Source organism: Octopus sinensis, linkage group LG9, assembly GCF_006345805.1.
Source record: "Octopus sinensis linkage group LG9, ASM634580v1, whole genome shotgun sequence".
Taxonomy (NCBI): domain Eukaryota; kingdom Metazoa; phylum Mollusca; class Cephalopoda; order Octopoda; family Octopodidae; genus Octopus; species Octopus sinensis.
This window is the reverse complement of record NC_043005.1, coordinates 45,882,334-45,906,327: the sequence shown is the minus strand read 5'-3', so window position 1 is coordinate 45,906,327 and position 23,994 is coordinate 45,882,334. Positions and strand designations below refer to the sequence as shown.

Here is a 23,994-nt window from a genome sequence, read left to right as displayed (position 1 = left end):
TGTTCTTTGACTCATTGCTTTGGGATTTAATTTAGGTTGAGTGGCTAATGTGCAAAATACATACATTTTCACACATGAATGAATATATGTCTGCTTCTTTGTTATGTTTACGTGCTTCTTTACATGCCCTCCCCTCACCCTTTACCCTATTAGTTTGATAAATAGAGACTGATTAAGTATTGGGATGACAAAATGTTTAAATATCTTTTAAGGTGATGCTCTAGCATAGATGTCGTCCAATGACTTAAACCAGATAGTTTTATATATACGTATCATAATTATCATCACTTAACATCTGTTCTCCATACTGGCATGGGTTGGACGGTTTGACAGAAGCTGGTGAGTCAGAGAACTGCACTAGGTTCCAACTGGCTGTTTTGTTATGGTTTCTACAGCTGGATTCACTTTCTAATGCCAACCACTTTACAGAGTGTACTGGGTGCTTTTTGCATGTTGCCAGCATGAGTGCCTTTTACCTGGCACCAGCACAGGTGCTTTTTATGTGGCACTAGCACAGGTGCTTTATCTCCAAGCAATCTTTGGGCTCTGAGCACATGGTTCTGATTAAAAATCAGGACACTGCTACATGACTTTCAAATAGAATAGAATATATGCTCAAAGCCCGAGATTGCTTGGAGATGCAAGGCATGTTATAAAAACCTGCCTAACCACATGTTTTAATGGCAAAAAACTATTAGTAGCTCTTATTTTAATACAGTGGATGTTAAATGATATTTATTTCTCACTAGAGAAAGGCGCAGGAGTGGCTGTGTGGTAAGTAGCTTGCTAACCAACCACATGGTTCTGGGTTCAGTCCCACTGCATGGCATCTTGGGCAAGTGTCTTGTGAGTGGATTTGGTAGACGGAAACTGAAAGAAGCCTGTCGTATATATGTATATATGTATATATGTGTGTGTGTCTGTGTTTGTCCCCCTAGCATTGCTTGACAACCGATGCTGATGTGTTTACGTCCCCGTCACTTAGCGGTTCGGCAAAAGAGACCGATAGAATAAGTACTGGGCTTACAAAGAATAAGTCCTGGGGTTGATTTGCTCGACTAAAGGCGGTGCTCCAGCATGGCCGCAGTCAAATGACTGAAACAAGTAAAAGAGTAAAAGAGTAAAAGAGAGTAGATGGAGTACTTTTTTGTTGATCTTACCTTAACAAAACAGTAAACATATATATATACATATAAACTATTAGTTATAAATCTCTGAACAAGAAACCTGCAGCAACAGTACTTTAGAGTAAAGTTTATTTGCCAACGTAAAGTGGCAGTCCTGATTAGGACGGTTGTTACTACTATTTAACCCCAGGAAAACATCTTCTCCAGCTAGCCATCAATGCACTAACTGTATATATATATATTTATAATGTGTGTGTGTGTGTGTGTGTTAAATGGAGAAGCGGTGACGAGTGACACAGACACAAACACCACACACACACATACATAAAGGGTGTCAGTAAACTATCTTTACAGTTAAAAAAATAATGCAATAAATTTTGCAGGTTGTAAAGATAATTTATGCACACCCTGTGCATACACAAGTGCACACACATATACATGTGTGAACTAGCTGTTTGAATTCAGCTAACTGGCTCGCATACATATATATACCAGTGTCTGTACTCAGGAATATGTACACACAATCATATATAAGCAGTATGGCTGACAGAAATAACTCAGGTGGGAGTTGCTGAAGCTTGCAATATGTATTTTGTTTCTGCAGTTTGATGGAGTGTTTATTTCTCTTTAGTTTGATTGAATAAGTTGTCTGGAAAATTTACCAAGTCTTCTGGGAATGTCTTTTGCAATGTCCTATTCTGGGGAATATCTATATCTCATTAACTCATGGAATCTTAGTATAGCTCTGGCTCTTGTTAGCCAGACTTTATGAGACATTTTATTGAGTGGAATTTACCATTCAGGTTGTTAAATTTTAAAGATTTTTCTTTAGCTCTATACCAATTATTCTAGGTCTAAAAGTAATCATCATGGAATTCAAAATTTGTTGCCTATTAAAAAACCACGTTAACTTCTCCAAACCAAAAACCTGATTCTCACTACAGAAGTAACTGAAAAATAAATAGAGAAATCCAATTGCACCAAACAGCAATTAACTGTAGCCTCTTAATCTAAGAAAATTGGCTCTGCAATTTTTGCTGAACAACCTGCACAGATGATTTCAAGTGAACTATATGAGAAGCTCATAGTGATGATGATGATTAAATGTTTGTGCTGCACGTAAGTGCATTCCTGCCATCAAATTGAGACATTGCTTGTACAGGTGCTTGGTGTGCCACACATTAGATGTTGAGGTGATTGCAGAGCAGTGTGAGATGAAATGTGTTGTGCTCAAGAACACAATGCACTACTCAGTCCAAGAACTGAACCCGTGATCTTGCGATTGTGAGTGCAACATCTTAGCCACTTGGCCATGTTCCCTCATATCAAATAGCAACATTAACATGGCAAAGACTATACTGATGAAAAGCTTCAAGGCCCTCTGTACAACTGATAAAACCAAAGGTTGGTTGGGGAGTATATGTGAGAGCAGTATTTAGAAAAACAAAGCCTGAAGGTTGTTTGTACACAAAAAAAAAAAAAAAAAGTGGGACCTCTTGTTGATGACTGCAGAAGTTGCACTGACTAGTCTACAAAAAGGATAGCTATGAGCTTCTGATATAGTTCACCTGAAATAATAGGTGTTTTGTTATCCAGTTGATCAATAAGTGCGGGCAAAACTGTGTGGTTAAGAAGCTTGCTTTGCAACCTTGTGGTTTTGATCCTACTCTGTAGCACTTTTGATAGGTGTTTTTCATGGCCTTGGGCTGATCAAAGCCTTGAGAGTAAATTTGGTAGACAGAAACTGTGTGGAATCTTGTGTATGTGTTTGAGTGTATATTTTTGTGTTCCCTTCACCTTCAACTTCTTGACAACTTGTATTGGTGTGTTTACACCCCCTTAACTTCATGGTTCAGTAAAAGAGTCTGATAGGATAAGTGCCAGACTTAAGAAATAAGTACTGGGAGTGATTTATTCAGCTAAACTCTTCAAAGGAGTGTCCAGATTGACTGCATTCCAGTGACTGGTTCAAGTAAAAGATAAAGGTAGTGATATAGATTGACTAGCGACATTGTGGTTTAAGACTAAGAAGATCTGGTAAGAGTTTCATTAAGTTTAAGCCTTATTGTAAAAACAAAAACACCTGTCTTCTAGCAGACAGAAGATTAACAGGGGTCTGTGACTTTAAATGCACCAATAGTACAATGCACATTGTGGGCCCACAATCTTCATTGCATTTATAGACCGAAAAACACTTAAACACACGAGAGATAAGTACAGAACAAAATACCAAAAAATACACAATAAGAACAGGACATAGAATGAAAAATACGTAAATGCTTCTTTTGATATTTTGTCCATGTACTTGTCTCTCATTATGTATTTACATATTTTTCTACTTGTTGTTGATGTCCTGTTTTTATTTTGTATTTTTTGGCATTTTGTCCTGTAGTTATCACTTGTGTGTTTAAGTGTTTTTCACTCGTTGGTGATGTCCTGTACTTAATGTGTATTTTTATTTATTTATAATCGAATACAATGCAACCTTGTCCACAGGAAGATCTTGCATTTATATTATATAGATATGTATGTATATATGTGTATAGTACATCTCTTAAGCTTAATACTCTAATGTACTTAGATTTTCAATCTCACAGGATTATATTTTAATTCAGAATACTAAGTCATCCAATTGATATCATAATGAAGTTATCTTCTTAATTGAGATGTGTTCTCATTAGTTGCTTTTATGAACATTAAATATTCACTGTTTCATTTGACAATTATTTCAGAAATGACAGATTTAATATATCATTGGACTTATAACTCTTAAGCCTGCCCAACTCTAATTGTCTAAAACTGTCTAACTAATTAAGATCTTGTTAACTGTTCATGTAAGATGTCCTGTAATTTACTATTAACAAAAGAGATCTTAATGAAAAATTATAATCTACAGTAATTGCTTAATTAAGGTCAGGAATACATAGCTGTGGGAGTAAAAATATGGGAAACTGTATCATTCATGACTTTCCCAAAGGTTCTGTCTTCACCTAGTGCAGTGGTTCTCAACTTGGGTCCATATGACCATTGGGTGTCCATGGAAGATTTTGTTGTTAAAACTTTATGTGCAATAAAATGGTTATACTTTCACAATCTACAAAATATGTTTTACTTGTCATTAGACTGCGACCATGCTGAGGCACTGCCTTAAGCAGCTTTGAATGAATTAGTCCCAGTACTTTAATAATTTTTTTTTTTTAGGCCTGGTACTTATTCTATTGGTCACATCTACTGAACTGCTAAGTTATGGGGGCCATGAACTCCCCAACACTGGCTGTCAAGTTTTAGTGGAGAGACAAATACATACACAACAATACAGATATATGTGTATATGATGAGCTTCTTTCAGTTTCCATCTACCAAATCCACTCACAAAGCTTTGGTTGGCCAGAGGCTATAATAGAAGACACATACCCATGGTGCCACACAGTGGGAATGAACCCAAACTATGTGGTTAAAAAGCAAACTTCTTACCACACAGCCATACCTTTAACAATATCTTTTTTTTCAAACAGTTCCTGATAATATTTAAATATAAAATTACAATAGGATTTTATAAACATTGAATGGCTATGGGGGTCCACCTGAGTGAAATAAGAATCAAAGGGGTCTATAGGAAAATATGATTGAGAACCTCTGTTATAATGCATTTAGGGTCAATGAAATCAGTGAAGCTAAGGGTCTCTAAGGTGTAGTAGCAGGAAGATTGAACTTGCTGCTGCTGCTACTACTACTTACACCGGTGAATTACATACTTCTGTGTAATATGTAAGGCAGCAAGCCAGGCGAAATGCTTAGCAGTATTTCATCCATCCTTATGTTCTGTGTTCAAGTTCAACCAAAGCCAACTTAGCCTTTCATTCTTTCGGAGTCGATAAAATAAGTACCAGTTGAGCACTGGGGTCCAATATACATGTGTGTGTGTATATATATATATATATATATATATATATATATATATACACACACATGCTTAAGGCGCAGGAGTGGCTGTGTGGTAAGTAGCTTGCTTACCAACCACATGGTTCTGGGTTCAGTCCCACTGCGTGGCACCCTTAGCAAATGTCTTCTACTATAGCCTCGGACCGACCAAAGCCTTGTGAGTGGATTTGGTGGATGGAAACTGAAAGAAGCCCATCGTATATATATATATGTGTGTGTGTTTGTGTGTCTGTGTTTGTCCCCCCAACATTGCTTGACAACTGATGGTGGTGTGTTTTCGTCCCTGTAACATAGCGGTTCGGCAAAAGAAACCAATAGAATAAGTACTAGGCTTACAAAGAATAAGTCCTGGGGTTGATTTGCTTGACTAAAGGCAGTGCTCCAGCTGGCTGCAGTCAAATGACTGAAACAAGTAAAAGAGTAAAGGAGAGATATATATATTAAACATCCATTTTCCATGCTGATGATTTGACAGGAGCTGGCAAGCCAGAAAGCTGCACCAGGTTCCAATTATCTGTTTTGGCTTGGTTTCTACAGTTGCATGCCCTTCCTAATGCCAACCACTTTACAGAGTATACTGGATAATTTTTATGTGGCACCAACACAGGAGCATTTTATGTGGCTCCCAGCACTGGAACTTTTTATGTGGTGTCAGTTTGGGTGCTTTTTACATGGCACCAGCACTCACAGGGTTGCCAAGTAGCTTGCAAGATAAGGACCTCTCAGCTGAAAGAGGGAGTGGAAGGAACCAAGAGAAATGGCCATGCACCCAGAGAAAGGTTGGAGTATGGTAGACACAGACAGTTATTCTATTACTGCCAAACTATGTGTTTGCCAGTAGTATAGGCTTTAATAGTAGTTCAGTTTCCTTGGTTCTACAACCCTGTGCAAGTAGTGATAAATGAAAAAGTGGTGTAAGCATTTATAATATCATTGAGAATTGCTAATAGGTAATAATTTACATATAGTAAGTCAATTTATTAAATCAATACTTATGCTGTGCATTTCTAGCATTTTGTGAAAATATGTCTCAGAGTTTATTACTGTGCTATTGATATGGTATTTCTATATGAGGAATAAAAATCCGTTAATGTGACATGAATCTTTTAGCAAAATAGAATTAAATTTTTTGCTTAAGATCTGAAGAATGACATAATTTATTGAGTCATATGAACGAGATTATAATTTCAAAGCTCTGATTTTATGGATGTTGGTAAATTTAGTGAACCAAATGTATTAGTTATGGATGCATTATTGATTTCTTTTCTTGGAATAGAATCAGGAAATGCATTTGGATGATTCAAAAGCCAGTATATTACTGGTGTTTATTGGGAATGGAAAGTGAAGTCAACTTGGTAAGATTTTTAGATTCAAATCAAGAGAAATGAAGAAGTTAAATAATGCAAGGAATTTTAATCTGATGATTAACATTTTCTGAATGTCTTCATAACACTTTTTAACGTGTGGTCTAAAGTCTCCTTTGGTTTTACTCCGGAATCTTGCATACCATTGTATAATAGATGTTGTGTATTCACTCATGGAAATAATACATGAACTTTAAAAATAACAGTGAGACTTTATTCCCCTGTTAAGTAGTACAATGAACCAAGTAAAATCATCACAAATTCTGGTGGTTGTGTACTTCATCCATCATTTGGATAATTCAGCTTGGATCATCATTGGTTACATGTGCTCCATTATGTTAATTTTGAGTTGGTGAATAATGGCAGGGCAAACATGACTCGCCTTCGGGAAAATCACTCACCCACTGGACTTGATAATTTGTTACATGAATTTGGAGAAAAAATAGTAGGCTCCAGAGCTCATACTGATTAGTTGTTTGAGAATGTATTATGCGCAACATGATTGGTTCTTCAATTCAAATCCTGCACAATACTCTACCAATGAAAACACAGGACTCAACCAATGTTCAAAACTCACATGATAGGTAAAGTGATCAATCATCACAGATTAACACGCTGAGTCTATATCAGTTTGATGTATTCAATATACCATAATTGAAAGACCGAAACCTCTGGAGATATGCTGTGATAAAACCTGGCAAATAAAGTGAGATCACAGCCGTAGCCTACACCAGTGTCGCATAACCAGCCCATTTAAAAAGTACCTTTGGGCGACATTCTGTGCTCGAGGAGACCTATTGAGTAAAGTCAAATCAAAATCACAATCAAATGGGATTGTAGTTGTTGCCGATGACATTACTGCCTGATTGGCTCCTATGCTGGTGGCACGCAATAAGTACCATGCATGCGTGGGTTGTTTAGGTCGTTGCCAATGCTGCCTGACTGGCTCCCCATGCTGGTGGCATGTAAAAAGCACCATCCGGACATGGTCAATGCCAGCCTCCCTGCCCCGAATGGCTCCCATGCCAGTAGCACATAAAATGCATCATCTGAACATGGCCGATGCCAGGGGCCGCCTGACTGGCTCCTGTGCTTGTGGCATGTAAAAAGCACCCGCTACACTCTTGGAGTGGTTGGCATTAGGAAGGGCATCCAGCTGTAGAAACACTGCCAGATCAGATTGGAGCCTGGTGCAGCCTCCTGACTTGCCAGTCCCCAGTCAAATTGTCCAACCTATGCCAGTATGGAAAACATGATAAATGATGGCCTCGCTACACTTTCAAATACCTGTCACAAGGATGTGGCTTATTTTCTGTTCCTGGCTTTGTGCTGTTGCCACAGCTGAGAGATGGTGTAGTCCATATAGGTTCTGTAAGATAGGTACAGCTCGTTGTTATTACTGTTGTTTAGCCCCCAAGTTATCCCTGATCTACAGACCTATACCCACAGGCATTCTGACTATTTCATCCTTTTTTCAGGCAAATGCATCTAAAATTACATTTTGTAATGAGCCCTTCCCATTTTTTAAGATAGCAGAAAATGTTGTGAGGGAGAAGTAGGTTCTATTTCTAGTAAACCAAGTTACAACATAACACCAGTGGTTACACTCTACAATTAAAGAAGACCTCATCTCTGGAAAAGTAGGACATATGTATGACCCCATCCTCTCTTTGCTTTTGTATATTTTATTACCACCACCACCACACTGTGTATTTGATATGAGTTTATGACATTCTAAATGTTGTAAGGTTAGAAAGCAAATTAATGTTTGAAAATAGATTCTTAATTATGTGTCCTATCTTTCCTTAGAGACGTCTTAGGTTCAAATTTAATAAGACAATATGTCAAGTAAAACCTTATCAGTTTTAGATCTGCAACTTTGACTAAGTTAATTGGCCAACATGCTATCAGCTGAAAAATTAGATATTGGTAACCCACTATTCATATTAATTGCTGGTATGGACACTGTATTTCATTTTGCAACTATAATATACTGTCATGTATATGTCAAATTTATAAGTTGATACTGTGTCTGTTATTATTATGTTAGCAGTGCATTGTTTTCATTTTAAGTGTATCACTTTAGATTTTCTATAGAATTTAGAACCCACACCGAAAGTTACAACATTTCATATATGAATATATCTTTGTAAAAAAATGCAATTGAAGAGAGAGAAACAGGTAATGAGTGTATATGCATATTTCAGGAGTTATTGCTCCTTCTTCAGTGCCATATCAAACATTGATTGCATTGTTTACAGAGGTATATTCATATACAAAATGTAATTTTCAATGCTGGCACTAAGTCTTATACAAAATCTGTAGAGGTACATTTAAAACCAATATTTATAATGCCCCCATAGCTTTCTAGTTCAAACCTTCCTATAGACATGGTTATGAGAAGCAATATGCTCTCCTAAATCACATGTACGTAGAATCCTCATCAATTTAGTGCCCATTTTTCCAGGTTTGCATGGATTAGATGTAGTTTATTGAGGCAAATTTTCTATGACTGGATGTTCTTCCTGTTGCCAGCACTCACTTGTTCCCAAACTATCTATCTTTCTGTGTGTGTTCATGTGTCTGTCTGTCTGTTGAACTATGCATGTATCTATCTATCCACCCACTCAATGCACATACACACATGATGGCCTTCTTTTCAGTTTCCACTCCTCACAAGACTTTGGTTGACCCAAGGGTATAGTAGATGACACTTATGCAAGTTACCATGCAGTGAGATTGAAACCAAAGCCATGTGGTTGGAAAGCAAACTTCTTATCACACACCTGCACCTATCAGTGATATAATCAAATGAGTTTTAGAATGTTACTTCTTTAATCAGTTAGGGAACAAGAAGCAGAAGATTAAAGAGAATTTAGTGGATCAAATCTCACTGATCTACTGAGCCAGTGTGTTCCTTTTTCGCTTAGATTAATGCCATGAATTATTTGGTTCCTGTTGATATTGGTTCTCTGTTAGGGTTTATTCATTTACTCACAGCTCAATCATTTAAAATCAGTGCCTTTGTTTACAGCAGTTTTTTCTTTTTTTTTTTTTTTACATTGTCGAAAGATCATTTTAGATATCTAAAAATCTACAAAATCTTTTATATTTGCTTTATATTATTTTCAAAGAAATAAACGGAACGCAAATGTTTCTTTTTCTTTTCTCTCAACTAAAGTGGCTCTTCCACGATATAATTGCTTCAGTTTTAACACAAGGCATCATATCAAATCACTTCATAGGCAAGTACAGCTCATTATATATAAAAGATATATATCTTTTATCTTTTACCTGTTTTAATCATCAGACTCTGACCATGCTGGGGCAACATCTTGAGTTATTTTAGCAGAATGAAAGGCCTCCAGTACTTTTTTAAAGTTTGGTATTCTATTTGTTTCTTTTGCTGAACTGCTAAGTTATGAGGACATAAATACAACCATCAGCTGTCAAGTGGGGGTGATGGGGGACATACAAATATACATGCACATACACATACACATATATGCAACGGGTTTCTTTCAGTTTCCATCTGCAAATCCACTCAAGGCTTTGATTGGCCCAGGCTATAGAAGACAACCATGGTGCCATGCAGTGGGACTGAACCTGGAAACATGTGGTTGGGAAGCAAATGTCTTACCACACAGCTATGCCTGTGCCTATATATGTATATTTATTTTAATCCAAGATGTGTTATCGTGAAGCACATCTGAATATTCCAGTAATCGAATGTATAGTTGTAGTTATATTTTAAATGAGAAAAATCATACATAAAAGTTGAGATTCTTGGTGATAATGTATGCAAAGTAAGTATTGAAACAAAGACTGGCATATGTGCTACCATTTCAATGGTAGCACATTTTGTTTGTGTGTGTGTATATGCAAAGAGAGGTTTATCTATTTATCTGATTCATGCTAGCATAACACAATGAATGTTATATACATGTGTATGTATATGTATTTGCTGTTGATTTTCTCCTTTTTCCTAAAATGTCTAAGCAACATCAATGTTTTTCATTCTCAGCCATATCTCTCAATTATTTTGTCCCATCTCTTGTACATTGCAGTCTTTCAGTCTTTTGGTTTTTATTTTCAACTCTCATTTTTACTTGTCAATTAACTCTCTGATATCTGCTGCAAGTTTTATGGTTGTCTTGTAATGATTAACAGCTATATGATATGCAAATTAATAAACAATTTGTCTATGTACTGGCACTGAAATTACTTCTGATTTGTGTTGACTAATCTCCTACTGAAGATGTTTTAATTTAATATATTTTGACATGTGGCAAATAGTGAAATTCTGAAATCCATATTTCTGTTTCTCTAATTTCAGGTGTGTTGCTGTGGCCAGAATGTCAAAAGAAGTCCTCTGGAATATATCAACAGTCTTTGCCAGCAGCTGCCATTTTTGTTGAATACCTCTTAACATCTTTGTAATGTGCTCTGCTCAATATGAGTGACAACTATGATTGCATGGAAGTATCCATGTCTGCATCATCTAATACCACTTTGGAGTACTGTGATGATCCTTATGATGAGTCCGGGACCAACTCAGCTGTACTGTATGCCATGTCGGCTGCCGACAGCACAGCACAGAATCAGGAGACTTGCAAAAAGAAGAATTCTCAGAAAAGATCCTTGTCAAAAGGAATGAAACTGTTATCTCCCTCTAGCCTTGATACCTCAACCAGTGGATACTCCATTAGTAGCAATGTGCCATTTCTTAAAGGTCGGACTGAGAAAGATGAATATGTACGTTGTGCTGTGAATGCAGCCAGTATTGGTGACGATGATGAGAGAGAATGTGGTTTGGGAGGATTTCGGCCCGAATGCCTCAATGTTTGTGCAAATATTAGATCTTTTGTCTTCTTTATGTGCCTATTGTTAGTTGTAACTGGCTCTTTATCGACAGGTTATTTGAACAGTGTTATAACAACTATTGAGAAACGATTTGAAATTGGAAGTTCAATTTCAGGACTAATTGCTGCTTCTTATGAATTCGGGTCTCTTGTGGCAGTGATTTTTGTCAGCTACCTTGGCAGTCGAAGGCACATTCCAAAATGGATTGGTGTTGGAGTTGTGTTCATGGGATTTGGAGCTATTTTTTTCTCAATGCCTCATATCATAGCTGAAAAATACACTTTAAAAGACAAGATCATTAACAGTACCAAAGAAAACATCTGCCGATCAGTTGCAGGTGGAGCTGGTAACCGCTGTATTGATAAAAACTCTGGGAACTGGAAATATGTCTTAATATTAATAATATCGCAAGTGCTCATTGGTACTGGAGGAACACCAATACTTACTCTTGGAACTACATATGTTGATGATCACGTGACCAAAGAAAAAGCTCCATTATATCTTGGTAAGCTTTCATATTCTACTTTGATTTTATTCTATATGTTTTGAGTAGGCATTTGAAAAATAAGTTTCCTTTTTATTTTTATTTTTCAATAAGGTATGTAAATTATTATTTAAGAAAAATATTTAATATTATGTTTTAATCAGACGTATCTAAAAATTCTTATTGATCATAATATCATGGGTCTTTTAAATTTTGCTTTTCTGTTCTTCAACCACAAAAGATGGGTCAATAACCCAAAAACATTCTAGAGTAAATAGGCCTCACAGTCTGATCTAGTATTCTGATGTGATTGCAAAGACACTTAATTGAAATTGAAACCAGCGTCATCATTGGTTTTTTAACTTCTTTTGTCCATTTCAGTATAAATGGATAAAAAAACAATTATTCTTCTTTTTATTACTTTCAGTTATTAGATTGATGCCATTGTGGGGGGCACCACTTTCAAGGGTTCCAATCAATTATATTGATTCATATTCTTTGTCTGGTAATTATTCTATCAACCTTGTAAGGAAGGGAGAACAACTTGAGTGCAAAAGAATGCAACTGTGGCACAACAGAATATCTGGTATTGTTGTTTGCTGCATCAATTTTTTTTAATCCCATGCCTATATACATACACACACTTATTTGTCATATACATATACACACACTTATTTGTCTGCATGATTAAGATGTTTACTTTTCAACCATGAGGTTTCAGATTTGATTGCACTGCATGGTATCTTAGGCATGTTCTTTAACTATAGCTTCAGGTGGTCACAACTTTTATGTTACATGTATAGATAGAAACCTGTCAGTTGGTTTGTACATGTAATCCGAACGTTCAGCCTTGTCACTCACTAATTCTACTTGAATATTCCATTAAGGTTATACATATCTGTGGAATACCCAGCCATCATTATCATCATTATTTGATGTCTGATTTCCATGCTGGCATGGGTTGGACAGTTTGACTAACTGACAAGCCAAGGGCTGTATCAGGCTCTAATTGCCTGTTTTGCCATAGTTTCAATGGCTGGATGTCCTTCCTAACACCAAATACTTTTCAGTGAACTGGATGTTTTCTATGTGGTGCCAATACCAGTGCTTTTTATGTAGCACAAGCATGTTTACACCACTAGTGCTGCTTTTAATTTGTTATTGAATACATATATTTATATGTATATCTGTGTTTTGTTCCTCCATCACTGCTTGACAACCACTGTTGGTGTGTTTTACGTCCTTGTAACTTAGCGGTTCAACAAAGGAGACCAATGGAAGAAGTACCAGTCTTAAAAAAAAAACCCGAAGTACTGGGATTGATTCATTCAACTAATAATTCTTCAAAGTGGTGCCCCAGCATGGCCACAGTCGAATGACTGAAACCAGTAAAAGATAGAAGAAATTATTTTTATGCTTTTATTTATTTTTTTCTTTTGCTTCAACTGTAAGCTACTTATAGCTTCTGTTTCATTATGGATGGGCCTCTTCAGTATAGTGTAATGAAAAAAATGAACATCAGTATCTGTTAGTTATATTGCAGAGGCTGGAGAGCTAGAAAAGCTATATAATCAAAGCATTTCACTGGAAGGAAGTCATTATTGATCATGTTGATCATAGTTCATTAATTAGAAAGAGAGAAGTCAGTAGAAACTTATTGAAATATTATTCAGCATAGTCCCACTTTCCCTGATACAGTTATTTTTGCAATAATAACTGCAGCTATATCATAGGTCTTCTGTATTTGACCCATTATGAGGAGAGAAAGTTTATTAGAAGACTTGTATTATATTAACACTAAGAGGGCTGGCTAGAATGCAGGAATGGCTGTGTAGCGGACAGATATAGCTATACAGTTGAGTTTATTCCCCAACCACCTGGTTTTAGTTCAATCACACTGCATAGTACTTGGACAAGTGTCTTCTGCCACAGCCCCAAGCTGTCCAAAACTTTGTGAGTAGATATGGTTGTTGGAAACTAAATCCCATTGTGTGTATGTGTGTATATGCACATGCATATATATATATATATATATATATATATATATATATATATATATATTTCTTTACTGCCCACAAGGGCTAAACATAGAGGGGACAAACAAGGACAGACAAAGGGATTAAGTTGATTACATCAACCCCAGTGCGTAACTGGTACTTAATTTATCGACCCCGAAAGGATGAAAGGCAAAGTCGACCTTGGCGGAATTTGAACTCAGAACGTAACGACAGACGAAATGTGTGTGTAGGTAGGTATGGTCATGTGGATGAGAAGTTTGTTTCCCAGCCACATGGTTCTGCGTTCAGCCACACTACGACACCTTGTGAATCAATTTGGTAGACAGGAGCTACATACATACATGTGTGTGTGTGTGTGTGTGTGTGTGTGTGTGTGATTGTATTTTCATATCTTGGCTTTGTGAGTGTTACTGACATAAAAAGAGCATCATTCATTTCCACTACTCTGTGGAAATGTGCCTTAGAGAAATATTACCTGGCTTGAAAATAGGTAAAAGTTTGTGACAGGAAGGGCATCTGGCTTTAGAAAAATTTGCCTCAACAAACTCTGTCTGTTCCATGCAAGCATTGAAAAAGTGGATATTAGAAAAATGATGTATATGTGTGTACTCATGTGAGTTTGTATTTCCCTTGCTTTCTTGTTTGCTTGATGGTTGTGAACAGTGGCCTTGCTGATTATATCATTTGCTTGCAGTTCTTCTGAAAAATCATGACTGTGCTTCTTGACAGGTCATGAAATGTTACATGAGTTTTGTAAAGAAAAAGGCTCAGTCATAAGGTGTCATTTGTTTCCTGTTGTCCATGTAACCATGTCCAGGTTGTTGTTTAATAGACTAGGAGAATATAATTACCTCACTTTGAAATAAGTTGGCTTTGATGATAGTAAGGGCATCTGGCTATAGAAAATGGTATTTCAATGTACTTTAATCTGACCAATTTAATTGTGGAAAATAGATGGTAAGATGATGTTAATGATGTACATTAAATTGTAAACAGTATTACTGATAACTTATCCACTTACCTCTATTCACATTGTCCTTTGAGGGGGTCACCTGGATATCTCATTGTCACTCTCTAGCTCTTTGCATCTGATAATTTTTCTTTTATCTTTCCACTCTTCTACTAAAATGTGAGTAAACATGCAGATCCTCTACAAAAATCTGTTCTAACCACCCATTCATTATAGTTTAATTCCCTAGCATAAAACCAATCCCGACCTTCCCTGGGCTTTGTAGTTCCCTCAACCTTTAGTCTCCAATCTCTACCATCCCTTGAGTTTGTAGTCCTGTGACCTGCATGGCAACTTCAATAGTGCAGTTGACACGTAAAATGCACCAAGTACATGCTGTAAAGTGGTTGGTATTAGGAAGGGAATCCAATAGTAGAAAGCCTATAAAGTAGAGACAGCGCAGTCCTAGAATCTGTCAGATCTTGTTAAACTGTCCAACCCTTGACAGCATGGGACATGGATGTTAAATGATGATGATGATGGTGATCTTTCAAGGAAAGGTATTCAAATATTTTTAGTGCTATGAATGATTTGCATGTAATATGATATTGTATTTATCAATTCTCCTGACAATTTTTATCTTGAGCATTACTGTATATTGTGAAAATTAGTTTAAACTGACTGTGGCAATAATGGGTTTATATATAGAGTAGAAGTTAAAACCATTCACAGATGAAAAAAAAAAAATAAAAATCACCAGCAGTAAAAATTTACAAATACTTTTTATTTGCAAGTAATTATAAAAATATCAATAATATGTATTTATCTAACTCATGCTAGCAGGGAAAAAAATAAATGCAAAGCAAATGAATGAACAAATGATTTAACTTAAAGTCATGAAATATAACGATCTATTTACATAAAATGTAACTATATATTTTTCAAATATCTTAAAATTATTCAATAACAATATTCTGTTGAAATATTCTCTTTATGCATCATATATTAAATGATAAAACTGCTATATTTCAACAAACATAAATGCATTTAATCTCTGTTGATCAAAGATTTTCAATTCACTGAATCACATATGTGAGACTCTACCATATAAATACATTTAGATTTAAAACATTTTGATATCAAAATTAATAGCATTAAAGCTGGTTCTCAGATTTTTTCTTTTTCTGTATTTCTTGAATAATAGCAAATCTAAAACAGATATTCTCTCTATCTATGAGATATCCTATTTCTTCTCAATTATATTTTTTTGATAAAAGGAATTTATTTTTAATTTAATGTACTGGAATTTTCATGTTATCAGTAAAATATAAGTGGGTTGCAGAGTACTGAAAGCACAAGTTCCACTGGGTTGGACATGTTGCAAAGTTCACAGACAACAGGTGGATCTGTGCAGTTGCTGAGTAGTATCCAAGAGAGTAGAAAAGGTTACGTGGAAGGTCTCTGCAACTATTGTAAGATGATCTTGTCAAGCAATTTGGGTTATGATGGAAAAGAATAGTGCAATCAAGACAGAACTGAAAGTGCATTATGACCAGCAGTGTATAACAGCATCAATGGTCTGGTCGATACTGTGATAAGTGGAAAAAGTCTAACACTTTAACCCAACAATTTTCGACCTATGAGCCATGACCCAAATTGTTTCAGTATAATTTTAAAATAGCTGTGAAGACAAAATCTACTGTGAAATATTGGGTAAAACGTTAAATGTTCATGAATATTCAATAAGACAAAGACAGGCATTAGGGATACAACACCAACATATAGGGCAAATAAAAAAAAAACAAATGTCAAATGTTAAGTATTTTTCTTTTTATTCTTTTATTTGTTTCAGTCATTTGACTGCAGTCATGCTAGAGCACTGCCTTTAGTTGAGCAAATCAACCCCAGGACTTATTCTTTGTAAGCCTAGTACTTATTCTATCGGTCTCTCTTGCCAAACCGCTAAGTGACGGGGACGTAAATACACCAGCATTGGTTGTCATGTAATGTTGGGGGTGGACAATACAGACACACAAACATACACACACACACACATATGACAGGCTTCTTTCAGTTTCCGTCTACCAAATCCACTGACAAGGCTTTGGTTGGCCTGAGGCTGTAGTAGAAGACACTTACCCAAGGTGCCATGCAATGGGACTGAACCTGGAACCATGTGGTTGGTAAACAAGCTACTTACCACACAGCCACTCCTGCACCTATACAGTCCTATTTTGGGGAATTTTTTTTTTTATTAATTCTTAGATTTCTGTAGTGCTTTCTGTGTATGTAAATCTCCCAATCCTGTTTAAAAAAAAAAACTAGAGATTTTGCAGAAAATGCAGTTAATGCAGTATAGAAATCATAAAAATATAACTATTGCATGGATTTGGATGATATTTGCTGACATGATATCTTGATAATTGGAGTACATTGTGCATTTGATTTTTACCTGTGAGATCATTTTTTTTATATACAACGTTCAAAGTGCCAAGTGAGATGGTACTTTACATAAAATAGAGCTATTCTACATTCACAATTTCCTCTCTCTTCTGCAAAATACTAATTCAGGTGGCAAGTCAAAGTTTGTTGATAAAAATGTTCTCACATTCTAAAAGCTATTATTTAGCATTATAAAAGATGGTATCTGTTGTCATGGGCTTCTTAACTTATGGTACAAAACACTCAACTGGAATTTGAGAGGTACAGGGTTTGATCCCGTATAATAACTTGCTGACTACTTTTTTTCCCATCTTCTAAGGGTCTTTATCTGATTTTCTTAGTTATTCTGTGTTTGAGATTTATTTTATTTTTTGATTTCTTACCTATTTTCATGTCAGTTTCATGACCCCCACAGGTATGTTGAATATAAGTAGTTGATTATGCATAGGTGACCTTCATTTCCTCCACTCAAACATTTTGTAAGCCCTAAGAAATTAATGTTATTTACTCTTGTTACAATAATTACAATCTCCTCATAAAACCACCGTATGCAAAGGCTCTACATTTAAAATAGATTAATAAATTAAAATAGATTAGTAGATTAATGCTTACATTTTTTTAACAGCATTGATGCAATTTCAACTGTATGGTAACACCACTCCTGTTCAAAATCAATAAATCTCAATATTTCTTAGATAACTGCTTTGTACTGGTGACATCATTTTAGTTTTTCCAAATCTAAACTTTCTTTCTCTCTAGTTAAATTATTAATGATTATAACACTAATAAATGATACTGATTTCAAATTTTGGCACAAAGCCAGGAATTTCACAGAAGTTAAGTTAGTTACATCAACACTGAAAGAATGAAAGGCAAAGTTGACCTTAGCAGAATTTGAACTCAGAACACAAAGACAGATGAAATGCCACTAAGCATCTTGCCTGAAATGCTAATGATTCTGCCAGCTTGCTGCCTCAGTAATAAATAATATTACTGAATTCTAACTCACATGGGCATGCCTATGAAGTCAGAAAGCAGCACAGCTCCCATGACTTTCAGAAACATTTTTTCACACTCAGAGTTGCTGAAGCATGGAACAAACTACCTGCATTAGTTATTAGCTGCTGAGACATTGCATCCTTTAAAACCTTCATGCTTCCTGAAATTCACCAACACTACACCTGATACCCCCCACCTCTGTGCACATGCACACATGTACATGCTCAAATCAAGTGGCCCTGGTTCATTTTGGACATTACTCTGACTACAGCAGCTTTCAAAGAATCTTTGATGTTATGAGCATGTTCATTGACCTCCCTCTCAACAGCATTCCACATATAATAGTCCCATGGATTGAGATCTGAACAATTAGGAGGCCAAATATTAGGGGTTATGTGATCATAAAAATTTTCAGCCATCCATTCCTGTGTTACTAGAGCCATGTGTGATAGTGCAGAGTCTTTCTGAAATACATATGGCCCTCCATTGCATACACTGTCTATCCAGGGCTTAACAATCATTTCCAGGACCTCAATGTAGGCGGCAGAGTTAACTCTAAGCTCTTGTGGAAAGAAGTAAGAAGGCACATGTCCCACATTGTTGACAACCTCTAAAACTATGACAGTTGCAGGAAGTTTTGTATGCATAACACTTGGAACTGCAGAATAACCATGTCATTTCTTCTGTTAACATTTTGATCTTGTTTAAAATTTTTTTCATTCGAGAAAAACCAAATCAAATCTTCTGCTGCATTTTTCAGTTTGTTTCAGAGCCTTTTAGATCTGATGAAGTGATTTTTCTTCTGCTTTTTCTGACAAATTGACCTTTCCTCATCATATAAGACTTATATCTGGTGTCTTTGTGAACAACATTTTGACTGTTCCTTCTGACACATGGCGATCTTTTGCAATTGACCTCATGGACTTTCTGGGATTGTAATCGATGGTCTGTTGAACTTGTTGGATAAATTCAGGTGTTCTGATGGTTTCAGAGCGTTTAGAATGCTTTTAATGCTTTGATATTGGTTATACGTTTCCATCTTCAGTCTCTAGCTCTTTACAAACTTTGTAGACGAAAGATCTGACAACTTTTAAAATTCGAGATATTTCTAAATCGCCATGCTCAGCCATTATGACCACAATAACAGCATGCCTCTTCATTTCTTGAGTAAGCTGAGGGTCTGCCATTATTATTTTCTGAAACAAAGATTATACAGAGTTAGCAAAAAATGCAGCAATGACCCAAAAAAGGCATGTCCTCAAATACTTTACGCACCCTGTATATCATGACTCATGCACTGTTCACTTCCCTAGCTTTTGCACATAATTCTATATATTGTACATGTATCTTTGATGAGTTGTAGTGCACCTGAGCACTATACACAATAATTTCATTATTATTATTATTATTATTATTATTATTATAACTCACTGCTTGAGATGTTAACTGCAAATAAAAAGAAGAAAAATATTTGAAGAAATTCACTTGATAAAACGAAAAGAAAACAAATTGCCCCTTGAGCAGACAGATTGAAGTTCTTGTCAAAAGATTTCTTGGGGTGAGGCTAAAATTTGTTTGTTGCACAAGAGTGTTTAATTTCTGTTTTTCAGGCCCCCAACAACTTCAATAATTGAATTGCAGCTATGTGCACTTCGAGTTTTTGTGGCTGTTGGAGTTAATGATTATTTGAAGTACATTATCATTATCATCATTCAACATCCATTTTCCATTCTGGCATGGATTGGACAGTTTGAAAGAAGCTAGAAAGCTGGAGAGCCACACCAGGTTCCTACTGTCTGTTTTGGCATGGTTTCTATGGCTGGATGCCCTTCCTAACACCAACTGTTTTACAGAGTGTACTGGATGCTTTTTACATGGCACCAACACAGGTGCTTTTTATGTGGCACCAGCACAGGTGCTTTCTCTGTGGTACCAGCACAGGTGCTTTCTCTGTGGAACCAGCACAGGTGCTTTCTCTGTGGAACCAGCACAGGTGCTTTCTCTGTGGAACCAGCACAGGTGCTTATTATGTAGAACCAGCACAGGTGCTTTCTATTTGGCATCAGCATGGAATACAGGAATTTAAAAAAGAGTAACAAAAAATTATTATTTTGCAAGCATGTGACAGGATGGCAAAAGGTTTAGAACTTAACAATAACTGACTCTTTAGCCATTAGGATCCATATTCTTGTGTTAAGAAACTCTCAAGAGAGCTGAACAGCAGGTCTTGGAGAAGAAACCCCACCCAGGCAAGTGTTTTGACCCTTAAATTCTTACATTCTAAGGGAGCCAAGCTGCAGCTAGGTCATGACTCCAGGGTACCTGCTATGATGTTAGTATACATGTCTGGTGTAAAATGGTATTACACAAATAAATAATTGGTTGTGGTTATATAAAAATAGCCTACTGCAGAAATATATGTTAACACAGAACACTCCTTACTACTCAAACGTAAGTATGATACTCAGTATTCACTGTTCAACTACCGACTGTTAAACCAGCACATGTTGAACTAATATGGTTAACCAATACGGTTGAACTAACACTGTCAACTTCACTTCTAACCTAATTGGTTAGTCCACCTTCAGTCATGTGGGGGTGTTCAGGATTCTCCCATTACAGTACTCTTCTACTGACACTTTTTAGCCACTTGGATCTTGGTGACTTGTATATTTAAAACTGCTTGAAGTGCAAAACATCTTGATGAAATCTATCCTTCTGAGTTTTTCTCTTGGCTAAGACTGGCAGACACGAGGAAAAAAAAGAACAAGAAATGATACATCCTAGGGTTGAAGCTATGCTACAAACTCAATTTTCTGGAAACTGGGTGCAATGTCACTGTCTCTAGTTTTTGTGATTCTGAGTCTTCTCTCTCTTAAAAGAACATCCTGGTGTTGCAGGTCAGTTTTTTTTTCTATAAAAGGAATTGAATTTGAGCAGGGTAAATTACTAAATATATTTTGTCAAGTTCACACACAGCACAGAGATTAGTAATAGCTGGGAATTTATACTATCTTGTAGTATAACAAAATATTTAGAAGTGAACACAGTGGAATTGAAACTGAAAAACATGTGGTTGTAAAGTGAAATTTTAACCCCCACCCCCCATACACATATACACAGACATGCATTTTATGCCAGTGACTCAAAGGCTTACAGTTTGTGCCAGGGCACTTGTGAAACTAGATTTTGACAAGGGTTTTGACATAGTTTTGACATAAGTACGCTTTCTCACTTTCCCCCTCCTTCTCCCTCCCTCCCTCTCCTTGCCTCTCTTTTCCATGTCATAGCACTTGTTAAACTAAGATTTTCACAAGTGCTCTGAGGCAAACTGTAGACCCTTATGTTATTGGCATAAGCTTAAAGTGTGTGTGTTTGAGTGTATGTTCTTATGATGCATGTATCTCAGATGTCATCAAGTACAAAACTGATTTTTCAATAATGGACTAATTGCTAAGATTTTATACACTTACTGTACTTTATAACTACAAACTGAATATTTGTTTGATGTTATCCAAACGTGTGTTTATATCAGTCCACACATTTAAGATAAATTATGGTGATGTGTCAACGTAATCGGCAGACATTTATCACATTACCTGTGTAAAACGAGATGACTTATCATCTATAAGAAATCCCCCTTCACAGGGGATGTAAATTTAGTCTTTTATTGGTTGCTAGGATTTTATTACATGTTTGCTGCACACATGCACATGCGCGTGTGTGTATGTATGTCTGTCTGTCTGTCTCACAATGAGCCAAAGAACATGGAAATATCTGCAACAATCAATGAAAACAAGAAATAACTCTCAATACCAGACTTGACTCCTGACAGTCTATTCAGCTTCAATTCTCTCCCCCACCCTCTCGCCTCCCTCTCTTGTCCATGCCCCAGCATGATCCCAGTCAAATGACTGAAACAAGTAAAAGTTAAATGATAAATTGAATTATCTTTGAAATTTAGTTACAAAACTAGTCAGAATTCACAAATATTTTAGAATTTAATTGACATACATAAGCTTGTATTTTAGAAAAAATTATGAAAGGGTTTAAATTCTTAAACAGAGAATAGTGTGATTTCATTATTATATGAACACTTCAGACTTTAATATTCCTTGATATGTTGACAGGTGATGAAGAATTACAAATATCAGGCAAAAACTGGGTTAAAATTTTTTTTTCTTTTCAAAGCCCTGCCAAAATTGAGGCATCTTGTATATATTAATATGCTTTCAAGCTGTCAATTATGGTAACCACCCCACATACACACATCATTAAAAGTTTAAAAGGCACATGAAGCACAACATTAGTTTTGGTGGGGCCTTTCTAAACAAAACTTAAAAAGCCCTTTTTTTGGCTGATATTGTAGTCACCCCTCCCACACAAAACTATTGTGTGTGTGTGTGTGTGTGTGCGTGTGCAGGCACATGGGATACTAAAATGTTGCTCAGAATACTAATCATAATAAAGATGGTTATTATACTTGCTAGTCATCTCCTTGGGTGTTTATATTTTTCCTTTAACTTAAATCCTTCTGCATAAAAAATATTTTGATTTCAAATTTTGGCGCAAAGCCAGCAATTTCGGGAGAAGGGGTAAGTCGATTACATTGACCCCAATGCTTAGCTGATACTTATTATGTTGACCCCAAAAGGGTGAAAAGCAAAGTGGACCTTGGCAGAATTTGAACTCAAAATTGAAGACAAATTGTACCCCCCCCCCCCCCGCATGCTAATGATTCTACCAGCTGACTCTCTTATCTGTATAAAAGAATATTGCTGTTGATTTTAAGCTCACACCTCAGTTTATGGTGCAAAATAGTGATGGAAACCAAATGTTGGTGTCAGAATTTAGAACAATGGTGAGACCATTAGCAAGGTAAATAAATAAATAAGCTATGAACAGAATTAAAAAAGAACTATGAAGAAATTATAATAATAACAACAACAACAATAATAATAAAAGTTGAAGATAAGAATGTTGTTTTAGTTTAAACTTTCCTCGTTACAGACCTGATATTTGGACAGGTCACAGTTGGATATAATAGCTGAAGGAAAATAATTATTACTTCATTAGCATTCTAATTACACTAGTGAGACAAAAAGAAATGAGATGTTAATTAAAACCAGAATACAATAGAGTCTGTGAGCTTGGATAAGTTCATATGTCTTGTGGAGAAAAGGATGCTAATATTTATTAATATATATAATTTTTGCTAATGCTGACCATCATTAGTTTCCTTGGACATCGGGGTTTTTTGTTTGTTTTTGTTTTGATACTTGTTGAATACAATAGATAAATTGTATTAGTTGCCTTATTTAATTAGTGTTGACTATTACTTCTATTACATCTGTGTTGTACCGTGAAATGTGTTCTGATAAATACTTGATAATCTCTATCAACATCTGTAGCCAAATTAGAAAGGCTATTATATGTCATTGAGACATGCTGTGTATATGAGTTGACATTGTTTCACATCAGATATAATAGCAACATAACTTTTTTACTTCAACTAGCAATTATTCAAATATCCTTACAATTTAATCTACAACTGTCTGAACAAAGATTTTCTTTTCCTTCCTTTAACCTTGAGAATCGAATAACATTAGTTCATTCTTTGATATAGGTGGAAGTAACATTTCCTTTGTATGTCATTGAAGTACCAGCTTTTTTTAAATTTATATCTTTAATGTAAAACAGTTGAAAGTGTCTTTTTAGTGTAGTCATGCATTCATGTATTTATGAGGCATGAATGTTGCATGGCCAAATGGTTAAGAGGTTTATTTTGCAATGAAGAGGCCTTGGG

The 23,994-nt window shown here is 35.9% G+C and overlaps 1 protein-coding gene across 1 annotated transcript in view; it reads left to right on the top strand.

Annotated features, from left to right (window-relative positions):
* The window catches only part of LOC115215738 (solute carrier organic anion transporter family member 5A1), a 164,384-nt gene that overhangs the window by 96,262 nt on the left and 44,128 nt on the right, over positions 1-23,994 (top strand). The window contains exon 2 of the mRNA XM_029785032.2: positions 10,770-11,801. Coding sequence (XP_029640892.1) covers positions 10,889-11,801 — 913 coding nt within the window. The 5' untranslated portion in view covers positions 10,770-10,888. The remainder of the gene's footprint in view (positions 1-10,769; positions 11,802-23,994) is intronic.